General features: G+C 44.4%; 1 protein-coding gene across 5 annotated transcripts in view; it reads left to right on the top strand.

The window, feature by feature from the left end:
- The window catches only part of GRHL1 (grainyhead like transcription factor 1), a 45,721-nt gene that overhangs the window by 27,771 nt on the left and 3,653 nt on the right, over nt 1–14,297 (top strand). For 3 of the 5 annotated variants that reach the window (XM_054063370.1, XM_054063369.1, XM_054063368.1), the window contains exons 10-15: nt 5,502–5,589; nt 7,705–7,844; nt 9,552–9,589; nt 9,688–9,776; nt 11,548–11,633; nt 13,367–13,431. In XM_054063370.1, coding sequence (XP_053919345.1) covers nt 5,502–5,589; nt 7,705–7,844; nt 9,552–9,589; nt 9,688–9,776; nt 11,548–11,633; nt 13,367–13,431 — 506 coding nt within the window. The remainder of the gene's footprint in view (nt 1–5,501; nt 5,590–7,704; nt 7,845–9,551; nt 9,590–9,687; nt 9,777–11,547; nt 11,634–13,366; nt 13,432–14,297) is intronic. The other 2 variants (XM_054063372.1, XM_054063371.1) reach the window with 1 other exon arrangement.

The following is a 14,297-nucleotide window of genomic DNA, read 5'->3' as shown; positions in this document are numbered from 1 at the left end:
CCTCCACTCACCTCTGAAAATGTATGGAGCCCTCTACAGTCTGCCTGTGCTGTAGCATCCCATGGACTGATCCTGCTATGTTGTATTGTCCATAGGCTCCTCTGTTTTCGTGCACAGCTGGGAGAAGCTGCCTGCCAGTGTAAAGCTACTTAGTCATCTTCCTTATTCTCCTGAGATGGCTCCTGTTGGGATGATTTCTGCAAAGAATTTATCAGGGAGTTAACAAGTGCTCTCCAGAGCTATCTTAAGGACTTGCCAATAAGCCCAAGAGGCTTGGGTTTCATGGGCTTTCCTGAGGCCTCTGTGTCTCTTTTCTTCTGAAATGAGACAGACACAAGTGTGTTGTCTGAAGCTCTTTCAGTATCTGAGAATCTTGTGTGTTATCAGCCTGTATTCTCCAGTACCAGTGAGTACAGACTTGCTGCAGGAAAAGAGGGGATCTTTGACTCACAGGTTGTCTGGTCAATTACTGACAATGTGCTGAAATTACTGACAGGCTTGTGCCACTGCTAATAAGGCAAATTGGCTAATAAAAGGGCAGGTGCATAGTCAGTGCATGTCTTAAAGGAAGCCATTTGAGTCTATACCATAAACTTCAGCAAATCTAGTAGAACAGTAACAGCAGTGTATCTTTTATTTTCCTTTGGGATTTTGACCTCTTCTCCTGTGTTATTCCTCCAGATACTTTGCAAATTGCACCTGAATTAAAAGAGGAGAGGAGGAAGGAGAAAAGATTACTTTTCTGTACTTAATTTGACTGTTATTCGTTCTGTGAACATGCAGACCACGTGAGGGTGGTGCTTGAAGATTCTCTAGTTTGCATTTATGGAAACAGTGTTGAAGTTTGCTGCCTTTCAGATCCCATCTGGGTCTGGCAGTGAGGGCTGGGGCAGAGCCGAGTACTGTTTGTCACCATGCTGAATCAAGCTGTACTCCAACACTCGTTGGAGGCACTAGGAGAGCACTTCTGTGAGCAGAGACCTGTGTCCTTGCAGCTGCAGGTGGTGACTCATTGTGGTGCGTTTATCTTGACTGCCCATCATGCCACTCTATCGCTCCCCTCTTCAGCTGCACAGAGGAGAGGAGATGTAATGAAAAGCGTGTGGGTTGAGGCGAGGACAGGGAGATCATTCAGCAATTATGATCACAGGCAAAGCAGTTTTGACTTGGAGGAAATTAATTTAATTTATTTCCAGTCAAAATAGGATAGTAAGAGATAAAACAAAATCTTAAAACACCTTCTCCCCGCACCTCCATTATTTCCAGGCTCAACTTCATTCCAAATTTTTTTCTACCTCCTCCTCCTGAGTGGTGCAGGTGGATGGGGAAGGGGATTTGTGGTCAGTTCAGCACATGTTGTCTCTGCTGCTCCTCTCATTCTCCTCCCCTGCTCCAGCATGGCGTTCCTCCCACAAGAGCCTTCCATGAACTTCTCCAACATGAGTCCTTCCCATGGGCTACAGTTGTTCATGAACTACTCCAGCCATGGGTCCTTTGCACGTGGTGCAGCCCTTCAGGGGACTCCCATGGGATCATGGGTGCTGCCAGGAGCCTACTCCAGTGAGGGCTTCCTAACGGGTTACAGCCTCCTTCAGGCATATCTACTGGCTCTGGCGTGGGGTCCTCCATGGGCTGCAGGTGGATATCTGCTCCATTGTATGCCTCCATGAGCTTGGGGATGGACAGCCTGCCTGGTGGTCCTTACCATGGCTGCAGGGGAATCTCTGCTCCACTGCCTGGAGCACATCCTCCCAACTTGTTCATCAACCTTGATGTCTGCAAAGTTGTTTCTCTCGCATGTTCTCACATCTCTCTCCTCACTGCTGTTGAACTGTAGTTTTTTCCGCTTCTTAAATGTTATCCCAGAGGTGCTACGATTTCTGCTGATGGGCTCTGCCTCAGCCAGCGGCAGGTCTGTCTTGGAGCCAACTAGTTTTGGCTCTGTCAGACAGAGGAGAAGCTTCTGGCATTTTTTTCATGGAAGCCATCCCTGTAGCCTTGCCCCTATGAAAACCTTGCCATGGAAACCCAGTAGACTCCCAGACCCTGGTGCTGACCACTTTCTCCAGGCTTTGGTAAGAGCACTGGCATTTCAGAAAAAGCCATTTTCTGTCTGGCTCTGTATCTTAGGTAATCAGTCAGCTGGTCTTGAATGTTTACATCATTACTACAGTGCCCGCACGTCTTGCAGTCCTTAATGTGTTTGTCCTCACGTGGCCGCTCTTACCTGTAAAAGGGCTGTTATTGATGTTTTCTTTGTCGAGGGCTACATCTGTAGCATAGAGGTCTGTCAGAGAAAAACAGCACAAAATGATTCTATGCTGTGGCCACTTAACAGGGTCAGCTCTGTGTAGGTCCCCTCTGTTCCTTTGTGCTTGCATTGCACGCCTGAACTGCCTTTGACCCAGGTGCTGGCATGGCAATCCTCCGCTGTCTCTTTTCTTGTGTATGAGTCGATAGATAGCCTGTGGAAGATGAGTTTAGTTAATGGTGTGTGATGGCCTTTGCACAGAGGAGTAAAGGAGGAGAGTTCCCATGCTTTGGATGGAAGGGAAAGCCACTGATACTCGTTTCAAGTGTTTGGTGGCTGCTTCTGAGTTTCTTCATGTGTTCCTGTCTTCCCCTTTGTGCTTTCTCTGTGGAAAGGGAGTCCACAGAGATGGTTTTCATTTAGCTCTATGTGGTTTCAAGCTGCGAGTAAAGCAATGCGGGTGTAATTGTGTCATCCTGGGGCATGTTACAGCACAAACTTCGTTCAGGCTTGGCCCAGCAATATTTGGGCATGCAGAGAAAGGTGACCTGAGGGACGAGACCTTCTCTGCTATAAGTGGGGCCTCAGCTAAGCATCCACATAGGGAAGATTAAATACAGGATTTTGCAGGCTATAGGTACTCTTTTCTTCTGGGACCTGCCGTTACGTGATGGGCAGTGCTGTGGTAAGGTTTTTATGGATTGGCAGGAACAAGCAACCGAGACCTTATTGGGAGGAGACAAATGGCGCAAGGTGGCTAGAGGTAATATTGATGGGGAAAGTCAGCAACATGAAGGCTATTCCTTCTGTTGCATGGTCACAGAATCACCAAATGTTTTGGGAGTGCTTGAAGACCATGATAAGGTGTCCCCAGAGCCTTTTCTAGGCTGAACAACCTCAACTCTCTCAGCCTTTCCGCGCAGGAGAAGTGTTCCATCCCTCTGATCATTTTTGTAGCCTTCCTCTGGACTCATTCCAACAGGTCCTTTCTTTGGTGTTCTGGGGACTCCAGAACTGGATGCAGAACTCTTAAGTGGGGTATCACTAGCATGGAGTATAGGGACAGAATCACCTCCCTCAACCTGCTGGCCACGTGCTGCTGATGCAACCCAGGACACAGTTGGCTTTCTGGGCGGCAAGCACACGCTGTTCACTCGTGTCCAGTTTTTGTCTGTCAGTACCCCCTGGCAGCCTGGCCACTGGGGCTACAGAGCAGCAGAAGGGCTTGAATGGGTTGTAGGCTGTGCACCAGAAGGGTGCACAAGGGTTTGGATCCCAGTGTGCGATAACTCGACATTGCATCCTCTCCCTGTATCTTTCAAATAGATCACATTTCTCTGAGGGAGGAAAGGATGGCAGCTGTCCCCAAAATGCTGCTTCCCTTTCTTAGCTCAGGAGTCTGTTACTAAACTGGAGATTTTGAGGGAAAGAAAAACAAAAAAGCCCTGCAGCCTTTAACACGCAAACAAGAGCATGAAATCTTGCTTTTCAGACTCCAGGATGCTCTCTAGGTAATGAATTGGGAAAAGCTCTTTCTTGCAAGCTTATTTATTCCATAATTATGGAATACAGAATTACCAGTATCTGATTCTGGCTGTTGCTGAGCTCTACTGGCAAGACAGAAAAGGCCTGTTATCAAGACGTGACTTTATTTTTTTTGTATGAAGGATTTGAGATGTGTTTACGTGGGCCCCTGTAGTCTGGAACAAATGACTTTCAAGCAGAATTCTGGCTGTAGGTATGGCAGGGCAGAGTTCTTCTCAAAATGTGTGCTTTTGATGGATTAGCACATTCTCCATGAGGAGGCAGGTGCTGTTCCATAACAGTGTTTCAGTAGCAGAACTTTATTATTTCCATGCGAAAGATAAAAAACCAGGGCTGAAGCCAAATCTGAACTTTGCTGTTGCCAAGCTGAGATGTTGTGACTGTTCTGGTAAGGAAAGTTGCAGAGGGCTGCGTGTCTGGCTGTGCTGAGGTTTAGGTGGAGTATCTGTGCTGTAGTGGGCTGTATCAGCTTCATGGGGTTAGGCAAAGCTGGCAATGCCTGTGTCTTCGCTAGTAATTTTTGATTCTTTTTCACAGCAGCGGTCTGAAGCTGACTGTGTCCCTGCTGCAAGGTGGAAGAAAAGGCACATCACATACCTAAGCTAATTTTCCTTTTTATTGCTAGCATAGAGTGCCCACTGGTACCGAGCAGGCATCCTGTCACCTGTAGGTTATTGATTTACTGGGAGGGCTGTTGCTTTCCTCCTATGTTGTACATTAGACACTGTTTCCCACCCCATTGCCGCATGCTTTTTGACATCGCATTTGCTAATCTAGTCTTCCTTCAGCAGCTGTGCAAGGCTGTGGGTGTGTTTTGGCAGCTTTGCAGGGGTGGGAATGAGAAATAATGGCTTCCTGTGGTCAGATAACTGTTACCTTTTACTCTGCTTTGCAGGAGGGTTTTGGGAGACAGGTAGAACTTGTGTATACCAGTTTAGGCAGTCATCTGGTGGTAGTACCAGGATTAAGCATTGAGGATCTACTGTGGGCTTATCACCTCATGCAGCTGGCAATGTGACATTGCTGACTTAACCCACAGTTACATGTGAGGTCTGGACAGAGCTGGAGAATGAATGTGATTCTAATACAAAGCTTCTTCCTTCTATTTCTCTCTGTCATAGCTGTGTGTACCTTGCAGAAAATATGATGCTCTGGGGATTCCATCATAGCCTGCCCCCCCCAAAGAAGTAGTACTATCTACTTTAAAATTATACGCGTTTTTAGCTTGAGGTCAGCAAAGGCTGGTGTATCTGCTGCCAGCTGCGTGTGCAGTGTGCTGGAAGGTATCGTGCACTTGGTGATCCAAGTGTGTCATGATGGTGAACTCTCAAACAGAGGGAACTTGGAATTTCTTATTGTTTTGAACACTTCAGATGTATTTTCACTTCACGCTTCATAGAGTTGTTATAGCTGTGAGTATCTTGTGTCATGGTATCCTCATCTGTCCTGAAAGAAAAGCAAGTGATTGCATCTTGGATATAATTGTTGGATTTCATTAGATGACAGGACTCAAAAGTAAACAGATCTCAAAGTTGGGATGCTGTGGCAAACCTGCAGCTTGAGGACCATGGAGCTGCCCTCCACAAACACAGGTCTGGAAGAATCGCTGTTCCTGTCTCTGCTGAAAAAAAACCAAAAACCCTAAAAATACTTTCTCTCTCTCTCTCTCTCTCCCCCCTACTTCCATCAATCTCTTATCTGGCAGGGAGCTGAGAGGAAGATCAGGGATGAAGAACGAAAGCAAAGCAAAAGAAAAGGCAAGTGCACTGACCCCAGCTCTCAATTGAATGCCTGTAAGTAGAAATTATTTCATCAGTGTTCTAAATATGAGATCTTATTTTGGTTACAAATAACTTGAGTAGTAGAACTCTCATAAGTCAATTTTTATCCCATATGGAATAGTGTTTGTTTTAAGCAGTTGCTTATGGAGTCATTAATTCTGTTTTGCAACACACTAAGTCACTTAGGACTTCACTTCTATATAATTCTTCCTGTCCAAGACAGGGTGCTGCTTTGTATTCTGTAGGATGTGGGATTTAGCAGTTGAAATGATAGGATGAGGGTGTGATTTTTGGTCTGTGCTGGAGTGACTGAGCTCCAGGTGGCAGTGAGAACAGGAGCTGTTCCAAATATTTCCAACTTGATCATAAACTTAGTCTTTAACTTATGCTAAAGATGTGGTTCCAACTGTGCAGCAAGACGGTGGCAACCTTAGGACTGAGCCTCCTACCTGGAGCCCTACGCTCTTCTGGAGCAAAGTGATACTTAGTAAATAATTTCATTAGTAGTTGTTTCTGCAGATGGAAAGCTTCCGCACTCATAGTATGTGAAGGCTGTGGAGCTTCTTCGTGCTGAGCATCTTTCCTTTAGCTGCTGAAGGTGACTGCACCAGATCCTGTTTGGATGGCTGCTTACCAGCATAGCGACTTAGAGGAAAATCTGTCTTGCTGTCCTTGCTTTGCACGGGGCAGATGTGTGCTCTCCCTTGCTGTGCTTGGTGTGCTTGTCAGAGCCATGTGCTATTAACAGTCCAACTGGTTCAACAAGCGCACACCTCACAGCTTGCTGGGCAGGATTTTCCTGACGCAGCAGGAACAGGCTGCTGAAGCAGCTTCAGAACAAGATAATGCTACAAGGGAACCCATTTGCTCAAGGGCAGTTGCAGAAAGGGCTGGGTTTTTTTTTTTTTTTTGTTTGGTTGTTTTTTTTCCCCAAAGTACATCGTGAAAGGTAGGTTTGGCACACTGTTAGCATTTCACGTTAGTAACCTCAACGGCCCCTCAAAGATTACCATGTGCAGCCCTTTGGGTAGTGGCAGGAAAGTGCAGTTTCCATACAGATTTCCAAGATCTTATGATTTTATAGAAGCTGCTTTCTAATATGAACTCCCTAGGCTTGGGATTAGCCTGATGCGACCTTTATTTTCCTGGAAAGTACAATCCATTTCTGTTTAGTTCTTGTGTTGGACATTTTTGATTGCTTTAAGACATCAGCTGTTATACTCACCTCTGGGATCACAGATGCTGTCTGCGCATGGACTTGTCAACAGCAGAAACAGTTTGTGGCTTTTGGTCAAAGTTATTTTTGAGGGATTGAGCAATCTTTTAAAAAAATCAGTTTTGCAAGGAAAAAGGAAAAGTCTGTTTTCCACAGGAGATGTGAGAAGTTAAGTGTTTTATTTGCAGTTGGTTTGACCCAAAATTGCAATGTTTTGCAATGTAAAATGAAGCCTTCAGTTGGAGTCAGTTTGACATGAGTGTGTCTGAAGTTCAGTTTAAGGCACTTCCTGCTTCCCTCTCTACGAGGTGGGTCTTTGTTGGTGACGTCTGTCCCTTCCAACCCAAACAAATCTATGATCTTGCCAGAAACAGTATTTGTACCACCTACACAGCGTGTTAGTATTTCTGTAGTGCTGTCTCTGAGAGGTTCCCAGCTGGAACCATGTAGGTTGTGAGTTGTCTGTCTTCTTTCTACCTTGCTGGTACAGGAAATCTAGCAACCTTTTGAGGGAACACAGAGGGACAAGGAGGGACATGGACTAGTTTTTTGCCCTCTGTTTGGATGGTTTGCTTGGTACATGGAAGACATATCATAGATCCCTTTGTTGGGGTGAGTGGCCAGGCCATTCTCCAGCCCAGTTCAATATCTGAGCAAAGCCAGGTAGCTCACTTGGAGGGAGGGAGAAAACTTATACTACTCTGTGAAACAAGCTGTTTCCTCAGGGTCCAGGCCCTCATCTGAGAGGCAGACAACCCAGGTTCAAACTCCACCACTGGAGCTTATCCCTTTGACTCTGACTGCAGAGTACCTTTGTTCAGCAGCGTATGTGCCTCTTAAATGATGTAGGAAACCCACAGCCTCTTCAGTGTCCTCACTATCCTCTGTTCCAATCTTTGGTCTCCCTACAGTTTCTGATGTCAAAGTGCCAATGCTTCCCTCACACAAACGTACGGACATCACCATCTTCAAGCCCTTCATGGATCTAGACACTCAGCCAGTCCTTTTCATTCCTGATGTTCACTTTGCAAATCTTCAGCGTGGTGCTCACGTAAGTCAAGTTCATGGGCATGGGGATATGGGGACTATGGGATGAATTTGCAAAAAGCCTGGGTGTTGTGTGTTCGTGTGTACGTATGAAATGCCAGACTATCTGCACTGGTGCTGTAAACCAATACAGGCTGAGTCTCTAGTGAACAAAAGATGTTGCTTCTAGACACATTGGCTGGAGGTAACTGGGGATGTTTTCTGATTAAATTATATTCCTATGAACTCCTGTTTTCATGAACTTGAAAAGATTTTTCCACAGCATCTCTAGCTGAGAGTTTGTTGAATGTACTACAGGGTGGTTTTCTTTCGTAAAGTCCATTTGGTTCCTGGTGTGCTGATGTAGCCTTTGGGTTCCTCCAGCCTGCTGCTGCAGGGTGGAAAGCCTGTCTATGGAACTGGCAAGTGTGGCAGCTCTGTGATCTGCTGCCAGAGCACCTTGCCTCAGCATTCCTGGAAAGTCCCAGCTGACAGGAAATTGGAAGGAAGAAAAGTTTCAAAATCTTGAACTTTCTTGTCCTGGGAGTTCTGGCAGGCTCTAATGGAATTCAAATCTTAGTTTTTAACAGTGTTGCCTAAACTCTTAAAAGGGATGGAGAATAAAGTTCTATCTGTAAGGCTGACTTTTCTGCGTGTTTTCTTGTGAAGGCTCTAGAGCTGAGCTTTGTCAGAAGACTTTATGGCAGTGTAGATGGGTATATACAATACCTAACCGGCTTCCTATGTCTCTCATTTGAGATCATTTAATTCCTCTTTATGAAAAGAGGTAAAGATGATACTGGCTTTTGGGAGATTGTGTCAAAGTGTCATTTGATGCAATGTTGAAAGATAATAAGAAATAAATTCTAGTTCTGGACAAAACTTTTACAATCATAGAATCATAGAATAGTTAGGGTTGGAAGTTCCAACCCCCCTGCCATGGGCAGGGACATCCCACTAGATCAGGCTGCCCAAGGCCCCATCCAACCTGGCCTTGAACACCTCCGGGGATGGGGCAGCCACAGCTTCCCTGGGCAACCTGTGTCAGTGTCTCACCACTCTTATAGCGAAGAAATTCTTCTTGATGTCCAGTCTAAATCTGCCCCTCTACAGTTTATATCCATTCTCCCTGGTCCTATCCCCCCAAGCCTTTATGAATAGCCCTTCTCCAGCTTTCCTGTAGGCCCCCTTCAGGTACTGAAAGGTCACTAGAAGATCTTCTCTGCGCCTTCTCAAGTATTGTTTGTGTATTAAAACGAAGGCAAATGCTTATTGCTTTGGCCAAAGCATCTTCTAGTTGTGTGGTCGTGGCTGGCTCCCTGCTCAACAGCCTTGGGTTTCCCTTATGTTTTGCACTGATGTGCTTACAAGTGAGCTGGTAACTCCATCTGCCGTGGACTCAGGGCTTCCCTGTCCTTGAACTTTATGCTATTGGACCTCTGCCCACAGCAGCAGCATTGTTCTATGTCAGTGACTCTTTAGCACAAACAAGCAAACACAGGTATTGTTAAGTTGCTATTAACAGATAGCACTTAGGACAGGGAGAGCATTGCTGACAAGACAATGTCACACCAGCTAATGGGCTTGTCCTTATGCAACTTTGTTTTGTAGCATTCAGAGCCCTTTGTACTGTTTGCTAAGGACTGAGTACCACATAAGGTTCTTGCTAGCTGGCTAATTCGAAGTATGTTTTTCTCCATGTGTCATGAAAGTTTCTCCTTTGTTTCAAAAGGTCCTTCCTGTTGCTTCAGAAGAACTGGAGGGTGAAAGGTAAGAGCTGTGCTGCTTCAGCCTGCTGAGGTCTTGCCCTCAGAGGGATAAGTCACTGTAATTGTGACGCTGCTAATTTTTTGCCCTGTCAATGACAGCTCCAACCTGAAGAGAGGGGCCTATATCGGTGAAGAGGACTTTATTGCTACTCCCAATAAGATGGCCAGAATAGAAGAACCAAAAAGAGGTATTTTCTTCATTAAGAGACTGAGTTATTGAAGTAATTGTCCAGCATGATAGAGATGCATCTGAGATTAAAGAGTTGCTTTAATTTTGGAGTATACTTTAGCCCAATGTTTTTGGCTTTGAGTAGTAGTGGAAAGAGTTTGTATATCAGGATGTATTTCAGCTCTGCAATTCTCTCTAAATATCAGAATTTCTGGTTTTTTTTCTGCTACTCTGGCACTAATTGGCTCTGAACCTGTAAGGAAGGAGACTCGGAGAAGGTGAGGGGAGAGAGCTGATCACAATCTAATAGAAAACACCTGGAAGTCTTCTCTAGGACTTGAAAACATGAATGCCAAGAACTGGTTTTGAGTACAAAACTTTTGCCTCTTTCATGGTGCTGGAAAAATGGACTGCTCAGCCAAACTGAGAGAATATTCTGCTTATTTTCAACCTGTTGTCAGCCTTTGCAATTTGATGTGAGATTGGGTGTTGCTGTGGTGGGGTAAAAGGAGATGACAGGTCCCTTTGGAGATGGTATAGCGATTACCTGCCTGATAACAGTTGTGTGTTGAAGGACCATTACAAAGTTTAAAGGATTGAAAGAGGAGGAGTAAACTTGTGGTGTGGCAAAGGTTAAGTCTGGCAAGTCTGACCTTAATGGGGCTGCACTTCTGTAGTCTGGATAAACTAGCAAGGAAGGATGGATTTTATAAAAACAAATTAGACTTCTTGGGTTTTTTTTGTTGCTGTATGACATAAAATGATGCCTGTGGGGTGCTCTTTCCATTGGCTGGTGCAACACCTAACCTGTGCCGTACCTGAGAGTGTGTGCTGTCTTCAATTTTAAAACCTATGGTCTTTCTTTAAGCCTACCTTTAGCAGAGGAAACCCATCAAGGTGCTGTGCTGTCCTGAGTTCACCTTGTTCCATAAGATAGGCCAATAATTGTTCCATGTTGCAGGTGTGTCAAAGCTCCGTGGCTGATGAACCCCTGTAAACAATCCAGGCTGTAATACCTAGTCATTAGAAGATGGATTAAAGATGGCAAAGCTGTTAAAGTCCAAGCTTTCTTGCTCTCATGGCTTATTCCTCAACCTTAATGCAGTTTTTAATGAGGCTGATGTTGCATATAATGACACTCTGCTAGCTTGAGAACACTAGAGATGGTTTACCTGATTGCGTTTCTGACTCATTCCTCTCCTAGTGAGAAGGACTAAGAGAGACTAAGTCTGCATTGTGTGTCAGCTGAAGCGGTATGAGTATTACTGAAACATGGCAAGGGGTAGGAAGAGAGATGTAGGAGGAGCAGAGGACTGTGCAAATAAATTATTTAAAAATGACGAGATGGCTGAGATGGCTTCACCTGCTGTGGTAGCATCTGTCAAAACATTTTATTGTGAAAAGTCTTATGGCACATGACCTGTGAGATGTAGACACCTGTGAGTTTCAGAGCTGCATGTTTTGTGTTCCACCTTTCTCTGTTTCAAATATAACCTTATTTTTCAAACGATAGTGAAAATAGCAAATAGAGAAAAATTTAGAGGCATTTCGACAATAACGATATTTGAGCATATGGTATTTCTGTGTGCAAAAAGTATGTTTTGAGCTAACCTAGCATGATTTTGAGCATGTGTCTGATGCAATCTTCCATGTGTATTGAATGTACATATGTGTATCTCCTCATAAGATCCTTAGTGTATATTATTCTTTACTTAGCTGCTGCTATTACATACAGGTAATTTTTGAGGAGCAATTGTGCAGTAAATTCCTTTTTCCAATTTGCTTTTCAGTGTTGCTCTATGTCCGGAAAGAATCAGAGGAAGTCTTTGATGCGCTAATGTTAAAGACGCCGTCTCTGAAAGGTCTAATGGAAGCGGTAAGTAATGAGGCTGTTTTATAGCCCATGCCTCCAGTTTTAGAAAAAGCAAGTGTAGTCCCTTGCTATCCAATTCTTACACACTGGACAATCACTGGAGATAAACTCTCAGTTGCGGCTTCTGTCCACATAGTCTTGCTCTTCTGGATAATAAGCATAAGGTTGATTTCCTTTCAATAACATGGAAATTAATGTAAATACTCCTTTAATTCATTATTAAGGGATTCAGGAAGCTTCCTTTGCTCTACATTTGTGGGGTCTGGGTGTAAGAAGGTGTTTTTCAGCCTTCCTGAAAATCCAGGTGTCAATCTTAATGACTGGATACCTGAGATAGTCCCAAAATGACAGGCACTGCTGGTGAGAGAGCCTTCTAGGCTCGCTTCTTGTGCAGACTGAGCTTTGTCCAAGCTGCAGAAGCAACTGGTGTGGGTCTTTTCCTAGGTTTGTCAAAAGATGGTCAACAGACTCGTGTTTCATGTGGATGTCCCTCCTGCCAGAGATAGTATTTTCATTGGAAGAGAGAGGGATTTCCTGAATGCGTTCAGTGGCTTGGGTTTATTTCAGCCTTTTCAAAGCCTTGTTTGAGGGCCTTCTCTCCCCCTTCATAACCTGCCTATGAAGAGCTCTAAGTCCCAGCTACTGAGCGTGCTTGGAGATTTTTAAATATCTATGGACATGTGCGTGAAATCGCCCTAGTAGCTGACTTCCAAAATAGCCTTCCACTACCCCTGCTGCTGCAGTGCTGCGAAGGAAATATAGAGCTTAACTCTGAGGAATGGTGTAATATTTGGCACAGGCTCAAAACTGACATGCCTCTTTCTGTGACTGATGCTGTGTTGATGCTTAGAAGACAGAGGCCTTGGGGCTGCACAGGCAGGTCTTGGCATCGGCTTTGGGACATGGAGACATGGAGACAGTCCTGTAACCTGAGGCTCTCTTGGCCATGGAGCTTTAGCAGCACAGGGAGGCTGGAGATGAGGGATAATGGAGAGGGAGGGTGAAAGCTATGAAGTCCTCCCTTACTCCGTGGTCCTGAAGTGAAGCTGTGCCTTTGTTTTGCTTGGCCTTCTTAAAGCAAAGAACCAAGAGCTCACAACTGTAGCTTGGAGGAAACCCTCTGTGCTTTTGCATCCTGAAATGGCGTATTGAGTTGTTACTTGCTGTTGGTGTGACAGAGCCAAAGTAAATCAGGCTTAGGTTACGGACATTGTGACTTTCTGGAGGTTTGTACGATGAAGTACCATGGTTAACAGCTGTGGTTTCACACTGAGGTCACTCTGCTGGGTAAAGAGGACATTTCTGATCAGCTCATGTCCTTAGCAGCAGAGGTATTTACTCTGTTGCTATTTCTTCCTGTGCCAACCACTCTGATGACCGTTTCTCACCTGATCCCTCTGACACTGAATTTTAAAATGGCTTTTGATATGCTAAGAGAACAGAGAGCCCAGAGAAGATGAGAACCAGGATGTGGGGTATTTTTTTAATGCATGGGATTTTGAGAAGTCAGTTGCCAAGTTTAGAACAATTAAAATTTTCGCACAGATTTCACAAACTGCAGAAGAAAGGCTCTTATCTGTTGGCCATGCTATAGTTCAGGATTTAGTCCTGCCTTTTGGGGGCAAAGTGGTTGTTTGGATCTGCAGACCTTTTTTTGTTCCTTTCTGTGAAATGGAAGTGGAAGACAATGCCAGCAGTCCACTTGCTTCACCAGTGCTTCCTGTCTTTTGTTCTAGATATCTGACAAGTATGAGGTTCCTTTTGACAAGATAGGAAAAATCTTCAAAAAATGTAAAAAAGGGTGAGTATTTACCTGCGCAGCAACTCTCTCAGAATTTGAACTCCTTTTATTTCAAACCAGTAGACAAATCTGCTTTATAATTCCTCCATGCACTGCATGTATGCAGATATCAGTTGCAGAGGTGCATGGGTGTGCACATTATGCATTAATCCTATTCCAGTGGCATTCATAGAGCAGAAGGCTGGAATAGTTCCGTAGAAATATATAGTCTGACTTCCTGGGTAAATACAAGTCACAGACCTCTCTGAGTTAGTTGCTGTTTGAACTGGAATTTGTTATGGAATCATGGAATGCTTTGGATTGGAAGGGACCTTTACAAGTTGTCTAGTCCAACTACCCTGCAAGAGCAGGGACCTGTCAGAGGAGGAAGAGCTTGGTTTATTTAAAGACTCCTGGTGATGAAGAACCTACTTTAATCCATGCTAAATTGCTCCAGAGATTAACTGAATTCACCATGTCTATATTTGGCTACAACTACTAAACTTGGTTGTCTTCTCTTGTGCTCAATTGAAGAGAACTTTACTTGCAAAGTACCCATTCCCCACAGAGGCCACACTCCACAGTGTATTTTTGTTTTGTTACATAAATAATTGAATTCCTGAATATGTCTGCTTTTGTTTCACCTTTTAATCTCTAATTTTCTTGGGTTTTTTTCTTTCTAATCTCTCAGTAATTTTCTTGTTTTTTTCTCCTAAGTCACTTTGGTGTCTTAGCCCCTTCCCCAAAGCCCCTCTGTCTGGAAAAATGTCCTTTAATCACTTTTGGAATGTCATTTCAAGAGTTATGCTTCTATAGCAGAATTACTGCAGCAAAACAACTGCAGAAGCTTCAAATTGATGGTAGCTAAACCACCACTAAGGTTGGTT

The sequence above is a fragment of the Cuculus canorus genome, chromosome 3 (genome assembly GCF_017976375.1).
Source record: "Cuculus canorus isolate bCucCan1 chromosome 3, bCucCan1.pri, whole genome shotgun sequence".
NCBI classification, from domain to species: Eukaryota; Metazoa; Chordata; class Aves; order Cuculiformes; family Cuculidae; genus Cuculus; species Cuculus canorus.
This window is presented reverse-complemented; position numbering and strand designations above follow the sequence as displayed.